The sequence below is a fragment of the Rhamphochromis longiceps genome, linkage group LG14 (genome assembly GCF_057381845.1).
Source record: "Rhamphochromis longiceps isolate RC_006_pf linkage group LG14, R_longiceps_female_GT1.1, whole genome shotgun sequence".
In the NCBI taxonomy this organism is placed as follows: Eukaryota; Metazoa; Chordata; class Actinopteri; order Cichliformes; family Cichlidae; genus Rhamphochromis; species Rhamphochromis longiceps.
In genome coordinates, this window is record NC_140570.1 from 30,124,231 (window position 1) to 30,151,944 (window position 27,714).

At 40.6% G+C, this 27,714-nt stretch overlaps 1 protein-coding gene across 4 annotated transcripts; it reads right to left on the reverse strand.

Annotated features, from left to right (window-relative positions):
• Positions 1-245: 245 nt before the first annotated feature.
• Positions 246-27,591, reverse strand: kiaa0753 (KIAA0753 ortholog). 4 transcript variants are annotated; one of them, XM_085380163.1, is made up of 18 exons: positions 27,068-27,591; positions 24,583-24,876; positions 24,217-24,478; positions 23,964-24,073; positions 23,806-23,868; positions 23,159-23,380; positions 22,470-22,650; positions 21,690-21,871; positions 19,134-19,264; positions 18,475-18,630; positions 17,097-17,186; positions 15,403-15,490; positions 15,147-15,221; positions 14,858-15,028; positions 14,562-14,643; positions 14,194-14,314; positions 8,810-9,037; positions 246-5,384 (listed from the first exon to the last, which is right to left on the reverse strand). In XM_085380163.1, exons 1-18 carry the CDS (start codon positions 27,203-27,205, stop codon positions 5,231-5,233), a joined length of 2,748 nt encoding a protein of 915 aa, XP_085236289.1. In that variant the 5' UTR covers positions 27,206-27,591; the 3' UTR covers positions 246-5,230. The 4 variants fall into 4 exon arrangements, with proteins under 4 accessions (XP_085236289.1, XP_085236291.1, XP_085236290.1 ...); XM_085380165.1 differs by having other exon boundaries at positions 21,690-21,868; positions 27,068-27,588; XM_085380164.1 differs by having other exon boundaries at positions 247-5,384; positions 18,475-18,627; positions 27,068-27,586.
• Between the last annotated feature and the right edge of the window lie 123 nt (positions 27,592-27,714).

Sequence of the window (27,714 nt, forward strand, 5' to 3'; positions counted from 1 at the left end):
GTCCGTTTTCTGTCTGTGCAAAACACTCAAGGAGGACCCTAAGTGGAGACCTATAAAGCAGCTGGTCCATTGCTTTTCTCATGCCTGGAGCCGTAATGAAAAAGCAGTTTACCAGCTATATTGTCACTGGGACGACACATTTAATTAGCCAAGGCAGTTTAAATCAGTTTTATTTAATCTATCATGCCAGAAGCCTTTGCAGAAATTACACATACTCTGTAAGAAAGGTTGCTGCATTTGTGTGCTGGGGTCCCAAACGTCCGGTTTAAAAAAGAACAAGGCACAGCTTTAATGAAAGAGTAGAAAAAATACACAGAATATTAAATGTAAAGTAGATTAAAGTCTTTCTGCAGTGTCATACAATCTGGTTTTGCTGTATAGAGTTTGGCTGTAAGCAAAAATAAATAAATTAAAATAGAAATTTTGATATAGAAAACATGTGGCATAAAGAAGAAGAGCATGGGGGCGCAGTGAAACAGGATGGAGGGGAAGAGCGAGCACCCCTTTAAACCATCCATCACAAAGCAGCAGATGCCAGATTGGTCGGTCAGCTTGGGCAGTCACTCAGGCAGAGAAGCAAATCTTTTGGGCTTTGAGAAGTGCTTCAAAATACAACCAACCATCAAAACAAAGCACATGGGTGAAGCACATGAACCACGTTTCTCTCAGCAGCTTTAAATCCTTTAAATCCAGTTGTGAGATCTGGCTTAATCTCACAGATGCTTCACCTAATGGATTCCTCTAATTCATTTCTACGCTTATTTCAACCTCCAGTCCTGCGATACTTGACCCGAATAGCTGCAGAATAGCTTCCCTCACGTTTCTTTATGGTGCACATTAAGCAGCAGTGTGTCAAGTGGTCACAGTAACACCTGCTGTTTTCAACACTGGCATCCACATATGTGACCACACATGAGCTTACACAGTCCCTTAAGGATGGTCTGGTTGTGGCATTAATCGGCAGTCACGTCCACACAAATGAATATTGATGGGGGAAATGGTGATGGCCGAACCATCACCCTAGAATAAGACAGCCAGACATTCTACATTACCAGACTCTACTAGGAATACACACAGCCAATTTGTATTTATCATGGAAGCCAATACCAATACACTTCTGGTGTAGAACAGTGAGTTGCAATCCCTACTAAGGAAAACTAATAGGGAAAAGCCTTAAGGCCAGGAAGACAGGAAGACAGATAGCTCTGATTACACCAAATGGCAGCACTGCCTGAATCCAAGAGGAAAAGAAAGGCTAATTGAATTATGTGAATTTCTTTTGTAAGAAGACTTCTCTTCATGCCATTGGAGACACAACTCAAAGCAGCACTTTGCTTCTCAACAGTGGCTTTTGATGTTATTTGATGTCAGTATTCAGTAAGAAATATTTTACTGAACCATACAATTATATATAAAAAAAAAAACAGATCTCTGTGGCAATTCAGAGCCAGTCTAGGCACTGAAAATTCATTGTAAACATGACTAAAGTCTTACAAAGTAAAGTCAGAAAGAAACTCAATAACACTAAATGTTTTTGTTGGTATAAACACTGCAGGGGTTTTGAAAAATGGATGAAAGAACTGTTTCAGCAGCATTAAGCTTTCTGGGAGCCATTAAAAGACTCACAAACTACAGTGCAGGCAGTCAGCAAACTGAATTTAGCACCCAAGGTGCAGATTTGTTGTTCTTTTCTGTCTTTAAAAAATAATCCAGCAACCTTATGGAAGGAAAGACACCGTGCTGTATGTCACAGCACTCTCACGCAAGGTGAAGTTGTCAGCTGGCTGTTTTTATCCTAATGTGCTGTTTGATGATGTGGCTTGCTGTTTCACACACATGCAGATATACTTACTATTCTACTGTTTAACCCTACAATTCACTGTTGCTGTGACCCTTTTGTCCTCTTTATCATATTAGCAGCTTTAGAGAAGTACTGTGATCCAATAGGAATGAATTGGAGGTTTAGAAGAGAACTGAACTGTTGTTTAACCAGCAAGTCTCTTGTCATTAAAATCTATATTTTAAAGGAGACATGGCCTACAGGGCACACCACTATAAAGTTATGAAAATAATAAATTAAGACATAATTAAAACATACAAAGAAAAAAAGAAAATGACTTAAAATAGGAAAGGAACAAAATACATTTCAAGCTTAGGAATAGTATTTTTACTCCTTGGTTGTTTTTTTGTTTTAAATAAGAGACTTATATTCTTCCATGCAATGTTGATGGACAGGTTGACTGATGAGGATGCAGGAGTGTCCATGGTTCACAGATGACAATGTGATCTGTAGGGAGTCAGTGAAAGAAATCCTGGAGAAGTGGAGGTATGCACTGGAGAAAAAAAAGGAATGGCAGTCAAAATAAGCAACATAACTGTAATGAGAGTAAAAAGCTATTAAATATAAATTCAACACTTTTAATCCGCTTCCGATATCATGTCTGCTTCATTTGCTGTGAAATCTCAAGGAAACAAGCTTTCCAATTAATCATCCAATTCATATTTTCTTCTTCTGGAGTTCAGGTATAACAGTAAAAACACTCCGCAGTTTCATTGTTCATTATTCATAAAAAACACAACTATTATAGGTATTACGAATTGATTTTTAATGTAGTGAACATATTTATAATTGTAACCTGAGTAAATTACACTGGGGTGCAAACTGACTTACGTCTACTTCCTGTAAGTACATTTAAGGCTAGCTTATTATTTAACCTTTGCAAATGATATTAAATTCTTATCAAATGTAGTTGTTGCTATAGTATTATTACACTTTAACCACCTACAGCAACATGCTGCTAACATATTCATGCATCAACCATGAAAATTGAAAACACCAGTTTCTGTAAAATCATTATGCATTGAATGCTTTCACTTTTAATTTGTTCTACAGGCTACGCTTTGTTTATCCGTAGTTTCTCCTGAATATATTTTGCACATTTGAAAGAAGGACTTTTACTTAATAATGGAACATTTTTACGCTGTGGTATTGTGACTTCAAGTGGAGAGCATTACTACTTCTCCCACCCTTTGATCAACCACGGTATCAAATAAAGGTCATGCTGCTCCTCCTGCTGAAGTGAGCTATTCTGTATGTCGGCCTATACTCAACTGTATCTTACATTAATAAAAAATAAACGAAGAATATCTAGTTTTTCTAAATAACTCCAACGTGTTCACTCTGCCTTGTACGCACGTGTATTGAGCTTGACAGATAATCATTTCTATCTCATGATCCATCATTGTGAGTATAGTTGGCTATCTGCAAGGACTCGATTCATATAATAACTACATAACAAACAATTCAATCTGAGAGGTAAAGCCGTGACAGATGCTTCCCTTCAGTCATGTATTTAATGAGATCTCAGATGGCTAATTGCGTCTCAAAACTGTCTGAAAAAGAAGGGGAAAATATGAGAATGCAAACGATGGTGGTGTCTGCGCGACAGACTGCTCAGTGATGGCCAGCATCTCAGCAGAAATCATCCCTCAGATACTTCATCTTCGACAGAACATCCCCCGAGAGGAGCAAACATGACTAACAAGCAAGGATCCATCTGTTGTAAACACTGAGCAAAACAGACCCGACTGTCACAAAGCAACTTTAACGCACCTACATGCCAAAGTGCCCCTGCGAACGTGAATATATTGCAGTCAGTGTTCTGATAATGAGTCAGCGCTGACCGTTGGCAAGGTCGAATCTCTGTGATCATTTGAAATTATAATGATGAGCAAAACTGTTCTAATTCTGGTCTTTCCACAGTAATATGTTTGTGCATGGTGGTTACAGCATTAACGCTGAAAAATCAAGGACATCCAAGTCGACCACAGTAAAGCCTCAAAGATCAAAACAGTTTGGTCTTACTGTAAGATTTGCTAAGCTGCTCCCTGATGTTAAGTAGTGCTGACAAAGCAAATATACACTGATTTGTCTTTTAAACGTCTCCTGAACTATAAAAGCTAAAAATAATCATAAATCAACTCATTATTTTATGGTCTTTGATGTTTCCCAGTCGCATGTCAGAGCTACCTGCCTTCCTTATACCTATGTAAAGACAGCAACACCTCCCTCACATTGAACGTACCAGTTTGTATTTATCAGAGATCACAAAGGGGAAATGTGCACTGTGCATGAGACTGTTAAAGCTTGCATGCATTCTGACGCCCTCATACACACAAACACACACACACAAAAACACACAACACAGCCTGAGAGGAAATACGGGGCAGCTGATTCCGTGTGAGCTAATTCATTCAGTCACTGTATGTCCCCAATCAAAGGCTGGTCCCCACAGGCCAGTGCAGCATCTGCATGTGCCCCCATTGCTCTATCTGCCTGGCTTTCATGTTGCTCTCAAGGGACTCAGACATTTTCTCAGCCTGTCAAGTTTGTCCTGTTTAATTTGTGCTACACATTTTACCACAATTAAGAAAGAAAAGCACAGAAAAGAGAATTATTAAAATAGTTCTCAACCAAGTTCAAAAGCCTGAAAAAGGAAAAAAGAATCCCTAACCATACCCTTATCACTTTCCTTTCATGTGGTCCAACCCTCAGAGTGGACAGAGATTACAGGGATAACACATTAAATTTAGAGGGAAGTATTTTTTCTGTGCTGAGACGCTTTATTTGGACATTAAAATGACTGAGAAATCAATTTACAAGACCTTAAGCGCACCATGTCCTTGGCTTTCTACATCAGTTTGGTGGAAACCGTATGCAATTAATTTATTTCCATATGCCAATGTGAAAATAATAAGTGTGAGTAATCCTCAGGGAGATTTAGACCAAGTGCAAGGGGACGGCTGTAATCTTATAATCCTCTGTAATGTTCTAATGGTCTCTCTAAGCTTATCTACACTAAACTAACTTTCCCAGAGGTATGCAAACACAGATACAGATGGACCAAAAGAAGTAATGTGACTAATGCTCCCTGTGTAACTCAACAATCTCTTCTGCCGAGCTTTATAATAAAATCTGTGATCCCAGTAAAATAAAATCATATTGTGTCATTGCAGAAGTTACCTATGAACGTGTTTTTAGACCTTTGTCTAAGATCAAATAAATAAAAACTTTCAAAAATAAAATATCTGATTGTAAAACATACAATACTCTATATAAAAATAATAAATAATAGTAGTCCAGGGTTTGACAAGGTAAAAATTTCCATCCACAGCAAACATAATATCAAAGGTTTTAAAGATAATGCTGCATCCATCATGCTGCAGCATCCTATTGTCCGGAAAACGCTGCAGCTGAAGCGGGTGGTGACCGGAGCGGCTGCAGGAACTCAGAGGTGAAGACGGCCTCAGCATACTCCTCCACGACATCCTGAAACTCTGCTGCCACGTCAGCCAGAGCCTCCGACAGCAACTCGTCAGCCAAGCTGTGAGAGGATAAGAGGTGCAGATGTTAGAAAACATGGTTATTTTCCTTAAATCATATATAACCTGTATAAAAAATAAAAAAAAAGTCTTCTAAAATTTGAAAATGTATACGCTTCAATTTGGTAGAATTCATTTGTGGCATCAAAACAAATCACATATGACAATGGTATTTATGTTGCTGCTGCTCCTGCTATTTTCGGTCTTCTCACAAGATTTTAGGCTAGAAATTTTGAAAGACATGCAAAATAAAAAGGTCAGTGGGCCTGAAAACAATGGCAAATGCAAATCACTTGAAACATGTCCTTTGTGCGCAGTGGTTATAATTTCAAAGTAAATGTAAATCATCAGTCTTGCGTCATTATCTTCAAAAATGCAGAAGGTCAAATTAAAGCTGATTTCTCTGAACAAATGTGGTATCTGTTTTTTTAAGAGGTGCACATGCAAAACTTAGTTTAAAAACATAAAACAGAGCAAAATAACTCTGAAGCCTCGTGAACTGTGTGCAGCACCAAGCTAAATTTCAGTGTTTGATCATTATCTGGGTCAGCACACACACACACACACACACACGCACAGGCAGAGACTGAGGCAGGGACATAGAGGATGAGGGAAAATGGGAAACACTTTCACATATCCACTGAAACGTCAGTGCAACAAAACTATCAGAGTAATTGTGCGTTTTTGAACTCCCTGTTCCTCTAAAGGGTCATGACAAGAACACTTTGCTCACAGCACCATATAGCGAGAGAAATCCAGAGAAGAATGTGCCGCTGTGGTTTGGGAACAGGCATTATAAAATATCATTAACATCAATATACAAGGAACCGTGCTTGCCCTTCTGAATTACTCCAAGTTATCTTTATATTTAACACACCAGTGACTGCACAGTGCACCGTTTATGCTAATGTACCGGTATGAAAATCAAAATAAAAAAGCAGATTTATACAAAGTGAACTAGGATCCTAGGACCCTACCACTAAGTTTTATTTACATGCATAAAGAAATTCAAATAGCTGTTTTGGCAGTGCTGACGTCTTTCTATCTTGCAATCAGTCTGTTAGCAGACAGAATGAATGAGATCCTCCAGGTGGTAAGGCTCCACAGCAGCACAGGGCTGCTCATTACCATCTCATCACACAGAAAGCTTTCTGCGCTGTGTCAGAGCAGCAGGGGTCATACTAGTCTATACGTATGCCTTCTCCGTCTCCAAAAACACTGAGATAATTGGATGGTTTCTCACGCAATATCTTGTTGTTGTTTTTTCTAAGTACAGATTCATGTCTTAAAAACTTTGGCTTTTTGATGTGAAACTGATAATGAGCCAGTGACACAGTCAGCCAGATGCCATGGGTGGGACTGGACAGTTTTTCAGATCTAAACTTAAGAAAGACAGTTTATCGAGCTGTTTGGTATCCCAAACAGCTTTCAGAAGTTTAGAACTCATATATTAAACGCATAAGTTCAATATGTTCACAATGATGGCACGAAGCCAGCGTTGCACCAGCAGCGGCCTGTCAAGTATCTAAGTTTGTGAGTGGGAGAGAAGACCGGCGGCGAACAACAGAGGCGCACTATGCAAACCATAAACTCTGCATGATCCTCTCTGAGTGAGCGCCTCCTGCTGTGCACAGTGTCCGTCAATCGCATCCAGGGACAAAATAAATAACAGAAAGGACAGATCTGCTTCAGCGTGGTTCTAGTTACAAACACTAAGCATGTCATATCATTAATGTGTAGGACAACTTAAAAAAACTCATATTTCACTCTGAAACTGCTGCAGCGTTGAAGAGACTCATTCATAGCAAATAGTTATATTAGGTGGAAAATGTCATTGTTTGAGGGCGTTCTAGATGAAACTGAACACTGAAAAAGGTCCTGCTGAGAGCTAATGCCCCTTAATAAAGATATACATGAACACTTAATGTGCATTTAGAAGGATAACTTATTCTGAGAGAGGAAGCTGTAACTTCACAACCAGTGTTTATGTCTGTCATCATCGGACACTGGTGCAGGACAGAAATCAACCAACATCCATAATGCAATCCTTGTTGTTGCCTGTGTGGTGGCCAAGGAAGGTAACTTCATAATTTGTGTCAAAGGAAGCAGAAACACAGTAAAGCACGCACAACAGGATCTCCTGCTCTCCATCAGTCTTATAGCAAATGAATCAGCCATCGCTGCGTTCACAATTTCAATTCACTGATTGTGTTGGAAATGACTGTAAAGAGGTCAGAATGTTAGGCCATGGCAAAGAAAAATCTAACTGGGCAGCACTGCTACTTTGTCTCTCATGTTGGACCGAGCACAGACTGACTTACTCTCACATCCTATGGTACAAAGTGACATAGCAGAAGGGCCAGCAATAGCAGATTAGCATGCTAACACAGAAGGAGATGAGTGCAACACAAGACATAATGTCCAGCTATCTATTTTCTTAACAGCATGTCCAATTCAGGGTCGCGGGAGGGCTGGAGGCTATCCCGGCTGTCACAGTACAAATGCTGGGGTACACCCTAGACAGTTTGCTAGTCTACTGCAGGGCTAACACAGAGAGAAACACAAACATAGCTGTAGATGTGAGCATGCAGTATTTTACAACCAATTAATCAATCACTAATTAACCTAACATGCATGTCTTTGGGCAGCAAACGGAGTATCTAGAAATAACCCAAGCAGGCACAGGGAATACCCACACAGAAAGGACCCAGATGGTCAGTGAATTTGAACTCTGGACTCTCTTGCTGTGAAAAAACAAGGCTAACCACTGCACTGTGCCATCCAATATACAAAGCAAAGGTAGCACTAGTGGAGATCTATGCACACATGTAATGTCACAGGTGTTAAATGTAAATGTTTCAAGCTGTTTTTCTCCTATACTGCCATGTTACATATTTACCTTTAAGCTTAAGCTAAACACAAAACAAGAAGGCTCGAGCGGTTGAGGGAGCTTATAAAAATCTTTATCTATAGCACTGTATTGAGATCCCTCCCCAGACCATACAAGCCCCACTCACACCTTGACCCATGTGACCATAATGACTCATGTGATGTTAGGATGGAGCAGCGAATTGACACCTTGGCTCACGTGACTCTAATCACTCACATAATGACAAGGTGGGTCAGTGACTCTCACCTTCAGTGGGACAACCCCACTAAGAGGTAAATTCCTGAGACTCCCTATCAGCTTTTATAACTGAAAAAGCCTCTTGGATGAAAGGTGAAACATCTTTAAAAATCTAAAAATACAACTGCAGTTGTCTTAAACTCAAGCACTTTAGACTATCACGATGACTGAGACCGATCATAACTGCAATGCATACTTCAAACACTGGTGGCAATCAGCCAGTGCAAACAAAATTCCCTGATCATGTTTATGCACATGTCTCATTAGCTTAAGTCATTATTAAAACAATCAGTTTTCTACCCGTCTGCAACGGCCCAGGGGTCGAAGCTGCCCACAGCCTCATGAGCCACAGCGCGCAGGTAAGCCTCATAGTCTTCCCGGTACTGCCGAATGCCTCTCAGCATGCTGCCTGGCACTGAGATAACAGGCGCCTTGCTTCCCTCCAGAGGGCCAGGGAACATGGTGTTGTTTGCAGGATGCTGCTCATCTTGGGATGCCTCCTCTGTCAGGCTGTTCTCACACAGGAAGCTGCGAATGTGGAAAAACAAGACGATGCTCAGAAGGTGAGACCAAGAAACATATTTTTTCAATATCTCAAAATTGTATTTTCAGTTCAATTCAGTTTTATATCATTTTAAAGGCACTTTAGGGCAGGTAAAAAGCTCATAATATTATAGAAAGAGTGAGAATCCCATTGAGAAAGCAACACGATGAGAAGATGACCTCTAAGAGATGTTTATGTGGAGAAAAGGTAACTGCAGTAGAACACAAACTGAGGGTGTAGATGATGAATTTAGGAGAGGTGTCAGAGTGCAAGCAGCTCTCTTGCTTGCCCCTTGCTCAGAATGAGCAGGGGCTCAGCTGGGCATCGCCGTGGTCTGGCTTTATAATCCTCTCTGCTTTGACAAATCAGCCTGGCTCTTGCAATGGCGCTCACTGTGCTATATTTAGTGTTGCAGCAGCTCCAAAGCAAAGTGCCTCTCTATTGTGCTCCCTGGGCCTCAGCTAAACTTGTTTCAGTGTTGACTATTGGGGCTGCAACCCATGGGGTGGCCATAAATATCAAAGTGCCAGCACAGCGAACCATGCTTCCAGTCTGAAATGGGTCGATTTACTGTTTGACAGGAAAAACAACAATTCTGTACCCTGCAAACTCGCTTATTTTTAAAGTCGCAATGGCTCCCACGCTTCTGAAAAGAAAATAGACTAGCCTGTGTTTTCTGTGAATGAAAACCATTCAGATACTTTGGCACAAAAGACCATCTGCAAAGCAAGATTGGTCTTGCATAACAATCTGTGAAAAGGTGATATGAGTGCTGAGAAAAAGATTTGCAAATTAAATATCACGACAAATTCTTAGTAATAGTTTGTTACTCTATTGTGCCGTATGAAATTCACTCGAAACTGAATGAGACATCCATGATGAACCTTCATTTCATTAATCTGTGCTTTCACAACTCTGTGTACCTTTCTGTTTGGCTAGTGCATACAAGTACCAAAATGCTGAAACACTAACAAAACATCCTCTATCCATCACGTTGTAGCACCTGCAACTTGGCCTGCACACCGGATTTACACAAACCCAAACAAGCAAGCAGCATTAGCGCGATCACCTCAGGTTTGTCTTCTCATTTCTCAACAAAAGCTAAAGCCACGCAGAGCCTGGCAAAGATGGGACCTGGCACAGGACGGTGCCATATGTGATATATCAAAAGGGATGCAAGCTGGGCTGAAGCTGAGTCAGATAAAACCACAAGTGGCTGAGAGATAGTAAGGGGGTGATTCAAGCGAGGCTCAATGAAGCCTCAGTGACAGCGGGGAAGATCAGTGTGGAAAGAAACAGGTGGAGGATACTGGGGGGGAAAAAAAAAACAAAACAACAGAAACCCTCAATATTCCAAAAAGAAAATCCTCTTTTATAATATTGCACTGGACTGATTTAAATGTGGGTGCAGAACTTAGAAGACATCACAACTAAAAATCCACCAGGTTACAAAGTGACGACATACAGGAGGGGACAACTGTAGCCACAGAGGAAAAAGGTGGGAGAGAGCAGTGTGAAATAAATAAATAAAATAAATGCACGGTTTTTAATTTTTCTGAGTGAGCTTCTTATCTTTTTATTGATTTGCTTGACTAGCTGATGGAGCTGTAGGGGGGATGGGGGAGACTGAGGTTTGGGCTCCTCACCATGGATACATAAATCTTATCTGCTGCTCTGCTGATGTGTTAAAAGATTGTCTCCGTGGTTGTTTGACAGCGCTCGCACAGGCACCTGAACAAAGACACCCAAGGTAAGAAACTCGTGCTGTTTTGGAAAGAGTATTTAGCGTGACAAAGGCAGCGTTACGCCTGGTTAGAGTCAGTGGAAGTGTTAAAACCCTCTGGGCTCTCCTGTCATTACTAAGTAACCCCGACTATAGTCAGCATAGATTAAAAGAAAAGAACAGAGTAGCAGCACTCACTAAATATAAAACTATTTTATTCTTTCAGTTAGTATTCTTTTGAAAACTCCCGATCAATTCTCACCTTCCTTGGCTCAGTGCTTACAGAAAACCAGCTTACTTAATACAAAAATCAGGAAACCGATAACCGATACCATGTGACAATGTCCCTCTTAGCTATAAAACAGTAGCACCTAAGAAGCCTCCATTGATAGTCACACTGAGAAAATTATGCAGCTTTATTTCCGTGGCATGTTTTTTTCCCCCATGGTGTGTATAAATATGTGTGTGAGGCACAAAATGACGAGCATGTCGCCTGATGTGTCTCTCAGGACTGAAAAATGTGGGCTGTAAACAACAACTCAGGGCTGAGACAACACACATGATGAGCTCTTTGCTCATTTTCCCGTTCCCAAATTAAACCTCACCATTCTGCTACACTGAACACCAGGACAGTCAACACTGACAGAGGATTAACACAATCCCACATCAGCACGAAAAACAAACCACATTTTTAACCACAGGTTTCGATCCGAGGGCTGCGGAAGCAACAGGAAAGAGCTGCAGTTGTGAAAAGCTGCTTATCAAAATAACTTTCCTAAATGTCTGGAAAATGATGCTCCTTAGAGAGCAACCAGTGGGATGACCTGCTGCTCTCTGGCATCAGTTTTAGAATTACCATTATTTCTCAAGACCTGATCATTTTGGTGAGAGAGGTGAACTCAAAAGGGCTGCTGCGCACACAATCTGACATAACCTAAAGTTATAAAGCAACAACAGTTAAATTTAGCGTATAGACTGCAACAACATAAGGCGAGGCTTTTTAACTTACAGAGCATCCTTGGTGGTTTGCTTCCGCATTAGCTTTTCATCCCTTCATCTGCGCTGGTATGTGTTGCACTATGTGACACCTGGGCCTCTTTATCCTTCAGCACAGGTAGCCAAAGCATCTCCCTTACAGCTCAGTTCATTTTACGAAGCAACTCTGTGTCCCCCAAAGACAGCTCTGTAAAACAATGTGCCTAATAAACACAATTTCTCTCCCCATCTCACTCCAAACGACTCCCTACTTCCAACTTTATTACTTCTAAGGGGGACAAAGCACTGTGAAAAAAGAGACACTGTAGGTGGACAACAAGTTCCTTCTTGCACTTTAGAAAGAAACCAAACAAACAATCTGTCAGTGTCTTGCAGGGAGGTTTATTCTTTCGCAAGTTAGATAGTGCAGTAGTCATGGAGTAAGTGCTGAACAGGCTGGGTCATGCTTCATTTAGAGAATAGAGAATGGGGACAATATATAGAATCCTTTTTTCATATGCAAATGAGTACAATTACTACATTACAAGCAACCTCAGAGCCTAAAAATACTACGCATACAAGAGCTAATGGCACGACCACCATCAGTCTCGTCTTACTGCCTTTATTGGACTAGATAAGTTGACGAGCATCTTATGGTTAAAAAAAAAAAAAGAAAGAAAGAAAAAGGATTCTGTGATGGCATGTGTGACTCAGCAGACAGCGAAGCTACCCACCCTCTGTGCTGCTGAATTTCTCTGTCAACCTCACTGATTTCACTAAGAGACTAAATCGATCTGTGTACCAACAGAAACCAGCTGCATTTTTCTCTAAGCATGACCAAGAAATTTCAAATGCTTTCAAACAAAAAAAACAAGTAAATACAGATAAAACATGCCTTGCAAAAAGCTGAAATACTGAGCCGATTAATTATTCACTGATATCTATGTGAATTTAAATTTAATTCAATTATCACCAACTGTTTTGTTATGGTACAATCGTCCCTTTTTCTGAATACACAGCACAACCGAATTACTATTTATCTTGTGATAATAACTCAAGGGGCTTAATACACACAATCACCTTGTGTGTTCTTTTATTCATAAGCATTCTAGTCAACTTGTTTACTAAGATTAGTACTTGCTTTCAAATCAAAGTGTTTTTCTATTGATCCATGTCAAAAAAAAAATCAAAAACAAAAAAACAAACACCAATCACATCCACTGTGATTTAATGTGTCAACCAAAACAAAACACATAAAGGTCCAGTGGGCTGCCAGCACTTGTTAGAGGAGCTGTAATTCAGACTGAGGATGAAAGTGCTGCAGACGGGTCTGTTCTGAGCTACAGTGATTCAAGGTGTTTCAGAACAAATGAGCTAGCAGTTATCAAATGACTGTCCCCGTTAAGAAGCTGGAAGGCTTGATGCCTCTAAAATGAACAGCTAATTTAAAAAAAAAGACACCTCTTAAAAAAGCACCTGTGTTATGTTTGCCAGAGAACAGAGTTATTGCTTGATAGATGCATTAAGAACAGTTAAGCAAAGTGGCTCTTAAGGCAAAGTTTCCATCAAGTGAAGTGAACCCGAGGCAGATGAAGACTGACAGACTTTAATTTGCTAATGTTTGCAGCTTGAATTTGTTAAAAGTATCCTGCTGGCTTGTCTGTGTCAACAACTTCTAGTCCCTTCCAGTCTCTTTTCTCTTTCCTTCCAAGTTCCTCGTTAATTTAAGCAGTATAGCAGCTGCAGCTAAAGCCCTGGGCAGTGGAGGGTCTCCCTGTGGAGTCTGCTGCCAGAGTCAGGAATAGAGTCTGCCCTGGGTACAGTAGCCACCCAAGTGAGTTTTGCAGGATGAGTAAGGACTCCCAGTGGAACAGTGATTACAGGGCACACACGTCATGTGGAAAAAGACTAAATGTGTATAGCTGGGAAAAAAAGAACATTAACCACTTCCTTGTCATTGAGTCTAGAGGTGCAATTAAACCCGCACTGAATTACTTCCTGTGGAAGATGCCGTTTGTTTCTCTTCATTACAGCATCAGCAACTAAAGCAAGTCATTAAAGGTAATTTGATATGTAATTTGTCTCATAAGATTTCATTAAAAGTCACCTGATACTTTCCAAGTAATTAAAATCCACCATTTACATATTTGCATTTGTTAAAAAAAGGGAGTATATCATAATTTTGTGCAATCAGGAGCATTGAGCTGAGCTATGATGACCAATAATTGAGGCTAAGACCTATAATTTCAGCTCAAATGATTGGAAAGGGAGTTAAATAGGTCAAACCTTAATACTGGGCTCCAGTTAATATTCTGAGAACACTCCAAAATTTCCCTGCTGACTTTTCAAGACGAATTAAACAGCAATGAATGGAAGCCATCAGCTAAAGATGAGACATAGAAATGACTTGTGCAGTAAAGGGGAAAAGACAGAGAAACCCACCCAGTCATGACAGGTTTCTCAAGGACAATATCCGCTGCAGAGGTCTGCTTCAGCACTGGATTTGTGAGCCTAATTGGCTGAGGAGAGGCTGGCCTGGAGCTGGGGGCATGGGACTGGGATCCTGAGAAGAAGAGAGAGAAAGCAAAAGAAGGGAGAAATGTTAAGAGGGATGGGTGGAGCAAGGAGCAGACAGATAGAAAGACAAAAGGACAACAGCATACATCTGGCCTTTTCAGTTGTAGCACTGTCTCCACCTACAGGAAAGGTCTGTGAAATAACTTTCTAGGTTTTGCACTTGCAGATAACATTTTTTGTTTAAGTGCAGAAATCGTCTGTTTTTGGCTTTTTTTTTTTTTTTTTTTTTTTACCTGCTGGTCCTGGTTGTTTCAAGTAAAGAGGGTCTGAATAGGTGATAGAAGCAAACCGTCTCCTCACTTCTTCCTGATCCCGCTGTCAGAGACACAGAGAACCAGATTCTATAAACACAGCATCCTACTGACAAAGAGCCTTGTCAAACAAATTGAACGGTGTAATCAAGTCTGGAAAATGCATCAGTATTCAGACGCAGACCACAGCTGTCATAACAGCTCATTATAAACACTAAACCAGTAACCAGTGACCTTTCAAATTCCATAGTGACCTTTCACTGGTGGGTCCCTCTCACCTGTATCTCCTCCATACGAAGCAGCATACTCTCCAGGGTTGGGGCCTGCAGCATGTCCTGGGCCATGCCCTGCAGCTGTCTGTCTGTCCTAACTGTCCACGCCACCCGGGCGGTGTCCTCTAACAAATCGTCCAGCAGCTCTTCACTCAGCTGCTCAGCACTTTCTTCTGCCTGTAAATGGCAATAATTACAAAAAAAAATAAATACAAGTGTTGTGAGTTTAGCTGCACAGTTTTTAAATCATTGCCATGATAAACTTAAATGTCAAATCTCCTGTAGTGAAGCTCACCCTCTCTGCGGCCTGTTCAGGCACTCGACTCCTCAGTGGAGAGTTCATTCTGTTGTTCCTGGACTCACCAATTTGCTGAAGGCACAATAAAAATCTCAGTTTATTTTACGAGGCAAATCTGAAGCCAAACACACGCATACACACAAACTTAGATTTATTTAATCATTCACATGCAACAACTGTCACCCTTGTCTTTAGGAGGTTTATAAAAGGAAGAAATTCTGGCACTAGCTGGACAGCAGATAAGTCCTCCTACCTGGGCTTCATCCAGAAGGGGCTGAATTCTCTCTCTGGCCTTCTGCTCAGCTCTCTCAGCCCACTGAGTTGGCGAGACAACTTCAGACCTGTGAACCAAAACACACCCACACTGCAAGCTGTCACAGAAGTTCTGAAGCTGAGCTGCTTTAACTTAAAGACACAAAATTAAAAAAAAAAAAAAAAAGTATTTACATAAAGTATAGTTAAAAATATATTTGGAATTTTAGCCCACCTTGGGTTCAGAATTAATTAAAAGATTGAATTTCTCTGATTAAGAAACAAAAAACTTTCTGCCAAGCTTTTAAAATAACTATCCGTTTGAGTCGAATAAAACATTCTCATTACTGGAAATGCATGAGAGAATTAATTAATCATCACTATCAATCATTATCATTGATGGCTAAATGTATTCACACACAATAGAAATAGTCATCAGGCTCAGTGTTTTTTAAATTATTCACATTAATCTGTAATTATAATAGGCATATAAGGTCAAAACTGTCAAACTCTTTGCTGGCATTATATTGAATGGTTACGTTCACTGTTGAAACCAATTTAAAAAAAAGCCATAAAGGCTGACATGCCAGTTAAGAGTTTCACCAGCTGAGAGCAGCTGGAAGCATAAAAGAATCACTAAGTCTGACATAAGCATTTTATTCAAAATGCAGCCTGTTGATTGTATTGATGTCTATTGTGTCCAACTTATCACCTGTAAACAAGTGAAGCAGTTTAGTGCTTTTACTTGTCACAGTGGCAGGAGGAAAAAAAAAATCAGATATAGTGACTCTTTATACATCTAATTTAAACACTTTAACACTTTTCTGCAGCTTTCTTTAGCTTTAAAACAGAAACAAACAAACAAACAAACAAACAAAAAGAACCTGCCATGGGTATAACACACAGGCAAAACAGATCTGTAATAATGGTGAATTTTCATTCAATTTTCCATGTAACACACTATGTGCAAATTTGTTAATGTTACGTAACCCATAAAACTATAGAGGCTGCATGTGTTCTTAATTAACATTACATGTTTCCTGCAGTGGTATTCCCCTCTTGACAAGGTGAGTAAATAAAGAGCAGGCCTACACGTCTTTGTGACAGAGAACACAGTAGCGTTAACCCACACATTCACAGTAGTGTAATTAAGTGTTGACTTTGCTCTGTGCACATTGCGTTTTGTTGCCAGCCTTTTAAAGTTGGGCTCTCCAGTGACTAATTAACAAATACACAACGGTCTATAGGAACATATGCTCTCCTTGGTGCTGAATGGATGCGCTGCAATCACAGTCTGCATTATTTTCCACTCATTGTTTTGTTCTGTTGTCAGTAGATAATGTTGCCCATGTTGTAATTCCCAGAGTAAATGCTCCTTTGATTGTGAGCACAATGAACCGAGTGGGAAATGTTTTTCTTCTTAAACAGCATAAGTATTTACAAAGGTTAAAGGGCAAGTGCATATATCGCTATATATACACACACACACTGTACTTACTTTTTTATGTCATTAATTAATCCCTTTTATTTCGGTCAGAGGGAGTTTGTTATTATCCCATAGTGTCTGCAGAGGTTGCAATTAGGGGGCACATGAAATAAAAAAGTTTTTTGGCTATATTAATATTCACCATGACTTTAAGCCTTCATTACCTTGGATCCAAATCTGCTAAAACAATAATTTTATTAGTACTGTACCTTAATCTCTGAATGCGTTCAGCCTCTTCTTTACTCAGCTGGTTCAGCTCTTGCAGTCTCTGCGCAGTCATCTTATCTAGCCAAGCTTTCCTGCATCACCCAGGCAATCATCAAATGAAGCAAAATGTAAGCTCAAAGAAGCTTTGCACATAAATAATTTATAATCCTCATCTTTAATCACGCTGATAGCCACTGATTAATAAGAAAGCACAACTGCAGTAATTAAGATTTGATTAAACGGAGACATATGTGGAACACTCAATCAATGAGGTGCTTATAAAACAGGCAAACTATTAATCACTCAAAAAGAGAAATGGCCTCAATCTAGCTGGCACCTAGATTAATTTATTGGAAAGAATTAACTTTGAATTAGAATCAGAGTATTGCCTCTGGCTCTCAGCAAGTGGGGTCTGACATAAAGGTTAGAAATGGCTCTCTGAATGTTCTCATTAATGTTCCTTTTTCCTAGATTCCACCCATGTGGCATTTTGCTATGACAGATAATCTAATGTGAGAAGCAGAAATGACACAGATTACAAGGTAATCTGAAAAAAGATATTTATAATAAGTAGAAGCGATAAAAGCTGGGACAGGCAGATTTTTCGCCATCAGGCAAAAATTCCTAACTAAACTTCTGCATATTAGTTGGGCTCCATTATCAGGTTTTAAGAAAACCTAGCCAATTATATTAGATTCTGGCCAATCAGAGGTCCTTTCAGAGAGTCAAAAAGTGCAGATGCACATGCAGATCACTAGTGCATAAGATAAGAGATAAGAGATAAGATAGAACTTTATTAATCCCTCGGGTGGGTTCCTCTGGGAAATTCGACTTCCAAAAAGCACAGCAACGACCGAAGTTACATCCCTAGAGAGAAGAAAGCCTGAGCCAGTGTTGGAAAATATTGCAGGAAAAGTTGACGGTCCCTCACTAGCAACAGCTGCCTCTGGCCTGCAACGCACCACAGTAACAGGAAAACAGACTTATCAAAACACATTTATATCTAATATTATGGTCACAGGTCCTGCTCATACGGGAGCCAAGTTTTTGCCTTTTTTCCACTATCACTGTAAGAACAGCCATGAAGGATGTGTAATTTATGGTTCAAAGCTTTGATTTTATATGTAACATCTCAGACTGTTATCATGAAAGCAAGAGTAATTAGGCCTTTTTCTAAACTAAACCAACCAGCTTACACATAGCTTCTGCAATGGGCACAAGACTGTGATCATCTGCAGGGAGCGAGCTTAGGACAGAGGAGAGCTGATGGAAGAGAGATTAACTTTCACATTTTATTTCCCTATTGTTCCCAATTACTGCCAACCCGTGTATTTAAAATAAGGTTAAAAAAAAAAAAAAACTTTGGGAGGTAAGGTTCACCTTAATGCTTCATTCTGAGCTTCTTTCTTCCTTTGTGAGCTTAGGCCTGGCTCAGTTGCCAAACTACCTCCAGGCCTCTGCTTTGGAGGGTCTGGTGAGGATTTCACTGGAGAAAAGAGACAACGAGGCTCTGGTCTTCCCCTTTGTGGGGATCTGCTGATAGCAGAGAATGATGAATGGGTTAAAAAATGTAAACAGAAAGATGCTATATTACACAACTCAATGGAAAGCGAAAGAGCAATTTTTATTTTGACACTTACATCTCTTATACTATATTTACCAAATTACTTTTTTTTTCTTCGGATTTTCCTTATAAGCAACTGTCATCAATGAAAAATGAAAAATTTGGTGCATATGGTATGTGCTGCACTTTACCAGTAACATTGAATACAATCTACAATCCTATAATGTATACAACCTCTTAGTCCATCAGATAATCTGATTATGCCTACCTGCATCCACAATTTGATTGAAATTCATAAAGAGATAATTGTGTAAAATGGTCTTTTTTTTGGGGGGGGGGTTGTCCACACATATTATTTCATACTAAATGTAAACTGTTACCTGGAGATCAGCGTTTCGGACATTAAAGCAGTACTTACATAATGACATTAATCATCGAGTGAGCCGAGGACTGCACAGAGAGATAACAGACTCACCGTTGTGGAGGAGGAGAGTGAGGAGATGTAGGTATCCAGGGCACAGAGTGCTCTTTTTGAGGGAGCTGGCTCACTCTGAGCCGAGAGGAGACTGTAGGCTGCTGGAAGCCTGTATCTTGCATCTGATTATGCTATAATAAAAATAGAAAATAAATATTTAATTATTAGTTTACATTAACCTCACATTGGTTACGTCTGATCATTGGTTTAAAAAAAAAAAAAAAAAAAAAAAAATTTATATATATATATATATATATATATATATATATATATATATATATATATATATATATATATATATATATATATATATATATATATATATATATTAGCTTCTTCAGCCAGTAGGCGTGTTAACGAGAGACACCCGGAATGGCTAACTGAAGGCCGGACGGTCCTGATCCCCAAGGACCCCAAGAAGGGACCGGTCCCCTCCAACTACCGACCAATAACCTGCCTCAGTACTACATGGAAGCTCCTGTCAGGCATCATATCGGCTAAGATGAACAGGCACATGGGTCAATACATGAGCGGGACACAGAAAGGAATTGGCAAGAATACCAGAGGCGCAAAACACCAGCTACTGGTAGACAGAACAATCAGCCGAGACTGCAAGACCAGACTGACCAACCTGTGCACTGCCTGGATTGATTACAAGAAGGCCTATGACTCAATGCCCCACAGCTGGATACTGGAATGCCTAGAATTGTACAAGATCAATGGGACCCTAAGTGCCTTCATCAGGAACTCAATGGGGATGTGGCGTACAACACTAGAGGCCAACTCCAAGCCCATAGCACAAGTCACCATCAAGTGCGGGATCTACCAAGGAGATGCTCTGTCCCCACTGCTGTTCTGCATAGGCCTGAACCCCCTCAGTGAGATCATTAACAAGACTGGCTACGGATACCGACTACGGAACGGAGCAGTTGTCAGCCACCTCCTGTACATGGATGACATCAAGCTGTATGCCAAGAGTGAACGAGACATCGATTCACTGATCCACACTACCAGGCTATACAGCAATGACATTGGAATGTCGTTCGGACTGGAGAAGTGTAGTCGGATGGTAACAAAGAGAGGGAAGGTAGTCAGAACTGAGGGGATTGAACTACCAGAAGGCAACATTGCAGACATAGAGGACAGTTACAAGTACTTGGGGATCCCGCAGGCGAATGGGAACCATGAAAAGGCCGCTAGAAAAGCTGCAACCACCAAGTACCTGCAGAGGGTCAGGCAAGTCCTGAGGAGTCAGCTGAATGGTAAGAACAAGATCCGGGCCATCAACACGTACGCCCTGCCCGTGATCAGGTACCCTGCTGGGGTAATAGGCTGGCCAAAGGAGGAGATAGAAGCCACTGACATAAAGACAAGAAAGCTCCTTACCATGCATGGAGGGTTTCACCCCAAGTCCAGCACCCTGAGGCTGTACGCTAAGCGGAAGGAAGGGGGCCGGGGACTGGTGAGTGTCAGCACCACAGTCCAGGATGAGACAACGAACATCCAAGAATACATTGGGAAGATGGCCCCAACTGACAGAGTGCTCAGTGAATACCTCAGGCAGCAGAAACCCAAGAAAGAGGAGGGAGACGAGGAACCATCATGGAAGGACAGAGCCCTGCACGGTATGTACCACCGGCAGATAGAGGAGGTGGCTGATATCCAGAAATCCTACCAGTGGCTGGACAAAGCTGGACTGAAAGACAGCACAGAGGCACTAATCATGGCAGCACAAGAACAAGCTCTGAGCACAAGATCCATAGAGGCTGGGGTCTATCACACCAGGCAAGACCCCAGGTGCAGGCTGTGTAAAGATGCCCCAGAGACAATCCAGCACATAACAGCAGGGTGCAAGATGCTAGCAGGCAAGGCATACATGGAACGCCATAACCAAGTGGCCGGCATAGTGTACAGGAACATCTGTGCGGAGTATAACCTGGAAGTCCCGAGGTCAAAATGGGAGATGCCCCCAAGGGTGGTGGAGAATGACCGAGCTAAGATCCTGTGGGACTTCCAGATACAGACGGACAAAATGGTGGTGGCTAACCAACCGGACATAGTGGTGGTAGACAAACAGAAGAAGACGGCCGTAGTGATCGATGTAGCGGTTCCGAATGACAGCAATATCAGGAAGAAGGAACACGAGAAGCTGGAGAAATACCAAGGGCTCAGAGAAGAGCTCGAGAGGATGTGGAGGGTGAAGGTAACGGTGGTCCCCGTGGTAATCGGAACACTAGGTGCGGTGACTCCCAAGCTAGGCGAGTGGCTCCAGCAGATCCCGGGAACAACATCGGAGATCTCTGTCCAGAAGAGCGCAGTCCTGGGAACAGCTAAGATACTGCGCAGGACCCTCAAGCTCCCAGGCCTCTGGTAGAGGACCCGAGCTTGAAGGATAAACCGCCCGCAGGGGCGTGCTGGGTGTTTTTTTTTATTATTATTATTATTTTTTTTTTTTCCACAGGGTATGATATCAAACAACAAATCATGTTGCTAATAACATGTTATTAAGCGTTCTCTGTGTCTTGTGAAATACTGAGTTCAGTACAAGCCCAGCACCTTTATTGTTTCAGCCGTTTTTCTCTGAGAGGGCAGCTCTTTTCTGCTGTTAGTATTGGTATGGGATCGTCTCTGCAGCTCCCTCTGCTGGACGAGGCTCTCCAGGCCAGACCGCAGCACCTCTCTTCGATTGAGGGGCTGTTGAGTAGTTTTGGGTTTCTGGGAGGCCATTCTCTTATCTGCTGACAAAAATAAAAAGTTAAACAATTTATTTGTTTTGATCTTAAGTTCAAACTAAATAAAAGTCAAAACCAAACAAGATTATTTATCCCTTTCAGTACAATTCAATTAAGTTGAACCCTGATGGGAGCAGACAACACCACCGATTACAGAATTTGCCTGCACTCTTGACAGCCAGGTGGATGTGTGGTTTAGGTTCAGGTTTCTAGGGAGATCTAGATTGCAGATGAGGCTCACTCTAGGTGTTTATATCATCACTGCCTCTCAGCCCAATAATACCCAGCAGGACTTAACTGCTCATATACTAAACAGCAGGGGACCAAATGCCAGAGTTCTGCACTTTAAATCTTGTTTTCCTATCACTTCCTGGCTCCCTGATCAATTTTAAGCCTGGGTACAGCAATTTACGCACAGTGGGAGGCCCCAAGAGAACCGCACAGAAGCCCTTGGAGGGCTTTTATATACATAGGAGAGCAAATGGTTTGTCCTTCGTCAGCAGGCCTCTATCAACAAGTAGGTCTTAAGTTGAAATGATAATCATTAAACAACACCCAGGAAGTCTGCATTAATAAATACACAAAGCTAGTAAACAGTGCTCACCATGGAGGCCTCTTCTGGGATTTTTTGCTTTGCAAGGACCTCGAGCAATTCCTTGCAGTTTGGGACGCCTGGGTGCAGTCGTAGGAGACTTGCTGCGATGAGGAGATTTCCTTTGCGGAAGGCATGCTTGAGCCTGCATCTTTATGAGCATCTCTTGTTTACTGAGAGCAGAATCCAAAGTCTATTAAAAATGAAGTGACAGCAAAGCCTGAGATTATTCACTCAATTCAAAAAATATATATTTTCCTAAAATAAATTCCACTAAATATTGATTAATCCTGCAGCACAAGTCATCTATGTTTACAGTAATATCACAAATAAACAATGTAACAAAGAAAATAACATGTAATAAAAATATATGATGCATCTGGAAAAATCATATCATTTAGGCATATTAAAATCGTATTACTACTTCGATCTGTGACCTAGAAACAGTAGCAGATACAGAATCTGTTCTTGTAATGCTCTGCTAAACCTGCACTGCAGTTAGTTGGAATTCATGCATGAATATTTGCCTTTATTAAGTAAAATAAGAAAGTAGGTTTAAAGTCGGGACCAATACAATACTGCACTGGTTTGCCACATTGAGCTTCTTTCCGCTGATTGTTTTTGCATTGTCCAGGAGCCAAGTCTACACTAGGAAAACACACATCACTCTGTGAATACAGCGGTTACATCGTGATCCTTACCTCTAGTTTCTGCAGGATGTCAAGGGCAGTCTCAGGCACAGCTGAGCCCTGGGCCACTTCAACTTTAGCTGAGCACAAAGAGAGCTGGCGAATCAGCTGCCCCAGTTCTTTGGAATAAGGAGGCACTTTGCTGTGAGACAGATCAGAGAGTTGATGGATAAAAACCTGTAAAGCCCTCAGTGCCCCACGATGTGCAGCTGCAAGCCTGTTTATCGCCATGGACTGAAAGTAAAAGAGAATGCAAATAAATTAAGAACAGAAATGTCAACTTTTTTTTTAAACAAAACTCCTTCATAAAAAAAAAAAAAAAAAAAAAAAAAAAATCAGACACGACTGATTTTACTCATTTAATTCAATTTTATTTATATAGTGCCAAATTACAACAGTCGCCTCAGGGCCCTCATAATGTAAGGTAAAGACCCTACAATAACAAATAAATAAAACAAATTTTAAAAAATTATAAAGATAGAACAATCAGATGCCGCCCCCTCCCTCGAGTAAGCACTTGGTGACAGTGGGAAGGAAAAACTCCCTCTTAACAATAAGAAACCTTCGGCAGAACCGAGCTCAGGAGGGGTGGCCATCTGCCAAGAGTGGCTGAGGCAGAGGGGAGAGCCATGAAGTCCAAAATGTGACTTTCTTCTCACCTTTTTAGCATCCCACATTTTCTGGCTTCGTAGTTTTTCTATATCCTCTTGTATCTCTTTTACCTGTTAAATAATGTGAGAGAACATTGTCTAGAGGAGCAGAGCAAAAGGAAATCCAGTGACAAACATTTAATGGCATTCAATAGAAATTTAAGTACCTGTTGCTGCAGAACATAAATAATACGAGCTGAGCGAGCTGCCTGTTTCTGTCTGCGTATCTCCAACTTGTTTTCCTCTTCAGGTTCTAATGACTCCTGTATTTTCTCCCCTGTTGTTTAAAAAACATTGTGCATTATTTATCAGCATCATGCATTAGTAGTGAAATCATAGGAAAAGTGTGATCATTGCAATGGGTTCCAAAATTATGATTACACTCCATGCATTTCAAGTTATAGGTGTCTTGTGGGCTACCTCTGTTAGCCAGCTCTTCCACTTTCTGAATATATAGTTCCAGTTCATTTTGCAGCCTGTGGATCTCGTGGCTTAAAGGTGCCTCTTTGTCTCCTTCTACCTGCCTAAGGCCAGGGTCTCTGGTTGGGGGTGAGCGGCTCATTCGAGGCATGGATGAAATAGGATGTTTCTGGGATGTGTGTCGTTTGGCTCCAGCTACAGTCACCTTCTCTTTTGGACTGGATGCTTTTGACATCATCTTACTTGGACTTGCTGCAAACTCCTATAAAGAGAGGAAATAAACTTCATTTGCTAAACAGGCACAAACAATTAATTTCATATTATATAAACAAGAATGTTATTATAGACAAAAAGTAATTAAATTACCTGACGGAGTTCTACATCACTTGTTTCAAAGAGTGAGGCCTCCTGAGAAGGTTTGGCCGATAATTTTGTCAGCGATTCAAGGCGCCTTCGTCTTAGATCTCGCTTGGCCTGCTTAACAGCTGCCTGAAGCCTCTCCTCAGAGAGTGTGGTGAAGCTGAAAGAGCTTCTGGTGCTATCCACATTTTCCTTAACTTCTGATACAGGCAGCAGTCGCTCTATCACAATGGGGGCAGGCAGGCCGACATGTGTGGCACGGTTTCTAGTACTTGCAGGGACGGCGTCATTGAACAGCAGCTGTGGTGTGCAAGACAGAAGTCAGTTTTATCTGGTATAATCAGTCATTATGATTAGACACAATCAGATATATTTATCAATAACAGGTATTTAGGAAATGGTGTCATTGCATATAGTTGTGGTCAAAAGGATACATACAATCATTAGGGAACATGGAACCAGAATTACCAAGAGATTCATACGATAAAGTATACCATATCATATAAATGTCGTAGTAATTTGGGGCTTTTAATGATTTCTTTCAACAGATGAGCAGATGGAATAATAATAACATCCTCTTTGTGCGAAAGCTAGATTGTTGAAACTTGGATACAACTGGATGTTGAACAGGACCATGATCTCAAACACACATCAAACCTGATTTTACAAATGATAAAACAGGCTAACGTGAAGCTTTTCGAATGGTCTTCCCAAAGCAAACAAACAAAACAAACAAATAATGGAATGATATTTTGTAATGATTGTGAAGGCACATGTTTGAAATGTTTGAAATAAAAATGAACTGAACTGAACTGAAAGCTGTGACCTTAACCCTGATGAATATTTGCGGACTGTGTAGGCTCATGCCAGGAAACTAACCAATTTAAATTAACTCTACCAATTTTATCAAGAAGAGTGAACAATTATTTAGACAGAATAATGCCAGAGGCTTGGGGGTGTATGTATATATTTGAGCCTATATGTATAATATGTGTATTAGATGGCATTCAAATATTCAGAAAATGCGCCTAATTCTAGTGCGACCATCTCATGTCATTATATTAATGCTGCTATCCTGTATATATTGTACATACTATTGTTTGAGTACTTACAATTGTTTTTTTGTACTTTTTATATTTTACATTTATATTTATTATTGAAACTTGCACCAAGGGAGTGGCACTCCAATTTCGTTGTACTCTGTACAATGACAATAAAGGCTATTCTATTCTATTCTAATTCTAGTGCGACCATCTCCAGGTCTCACTACCATCTTGTAAACCTTCCTGTAAATCCTAATGAATGAAGCCTTAGCTTGATGCTAAAATGAAATGAATGAATGAATTTTATAGTACCATATCACCCCATTAGAGCACTTCGCTCTCGCACTGCAGGCTTAGTTGTTTTTCCCAGAGTATTTAAAAGTATTTAAAAGAAAAATGGGAGGGAGAGCCTTCGGTTTTCAGGCCCCTCTTCTATGGAACCAGCTTACAGTTTGGATTCGGAAGACAAACACTATCTCTACTTTTAAGATTAGGCTTAAAACTTTCTTTTTTGCTAAAGCATATAGGTAGGGCTGGATAACGTGACCCTGAATCCTCCCTCTGCAATAGGTGCAGGCTGCTGGAGGATTCCCATGATGCATTAAGCATTTCCTTTCAGTCACCTTTCTCACTCACCATGTGTCAACAGACCTCCCTGCATTGAATCACACTTGTTTTTAAATTTCTGTCTCTCTTACAGAGCATGTCTTTTGTCCGGTCTTCCTTCTCTCACCCCAACCGGTTGCAGCAGATGGCCGCCCCTCCCTGAGCCTGGTTCTGCCTGAGGTTTCGTCCTGTTAAAATGGAATTTTTCCTTCCCACTTTCACCAAAGCACTTGCTTATAGGGGGTCATATGATGGTTGGGGTTTTTCTCTGTATGTATTATTGTAGGGTCTACAATATAAAGCGCCTTGAGGCGACTGTTGTTGTGATTTGGCGCCTATAAATAAAACTGAATTGAATTGAAATTGAATCCAACTAAAAACAGTACATGAATCTCTGGTAAACTTCACTGAGGCGCTTTACTTTGACACCAAGCTATTTACAAACATTGTGATATGAACATAGTGATATGCTTCAAACTGAAGTCTTACAAAAATCTTAAAAATGAAGAGAGAAAGGGTATTATCACAAACGCTTCACTCGCGTCTCCACCTCTTTTTCATTACTTTGAATGGTTGATCCCGGGTATTTAAATGTCTCTACCTTCACTGCCTCTACTCCTTGTAGCGATAAATATTATGACTTTCAGGACTGTAATATTCAGATTTATTGTTGACATTGTGCTGCACTCTAGGACCAGCTGATCTCAATCAACCAGCTCCAGGTCTGTGTATGTATCACTAGTATGTGGTCTTAGCTTTTCCATTTCAAATTGTATATATGCAAAGATGAACTGCATATAATAAAGATAGATGAATATTATCAGACTTTCAGTGCTGTTTACCTTGGTGTGGGAGATCCCAGCCGTTAAACCGCTGCGGCTGTGAACATTTCTGGTTGATCCTAAAGCAACCCAGTCTCTCTCTTCGCTCTGCTTTCCTGAGAAAATCCCGGGACCACTTTGCAGGGATTGTGCAGTCATTACAGCGAAAAACAGTTGTCACTGTAGTAAACAATACTAAATGTTATGCTAATGGGAGCTAATTTTGCTAACATAAAGTTAATCCAATCCAGAAACTAAATTCAGGCACTTCGCCGTCGTTAATAATCAGTTCTTCCACTTTCTGTATATGAATTATAAGTCAGCTATACGCACCGAGTGGCTAATTGAAGCATAATTAAAATACAGGACCTCGTTAATCTCTTAAATTTTAAATTTAGCTTCTCAACAGTTTGAAACGGCGCCATGACAACAACACAACCCTAAAGACGGAAGTAGTTTTTTTTTAACTACGGCTTGTCAAATAAGCCAAAAATCAACGCAAACGCTTTATAATGACGTGTGATAGAATAGGCATTCTCACTAAATATATCACATATGATATATCATATTTAAATACTGGAGAATAATTAAGTGTATAAATAAGAAAGAATATATTACAATGCGATTTCTTTTAGCGGTTACTTTAAGAACTTTTTCCACAGACCGGA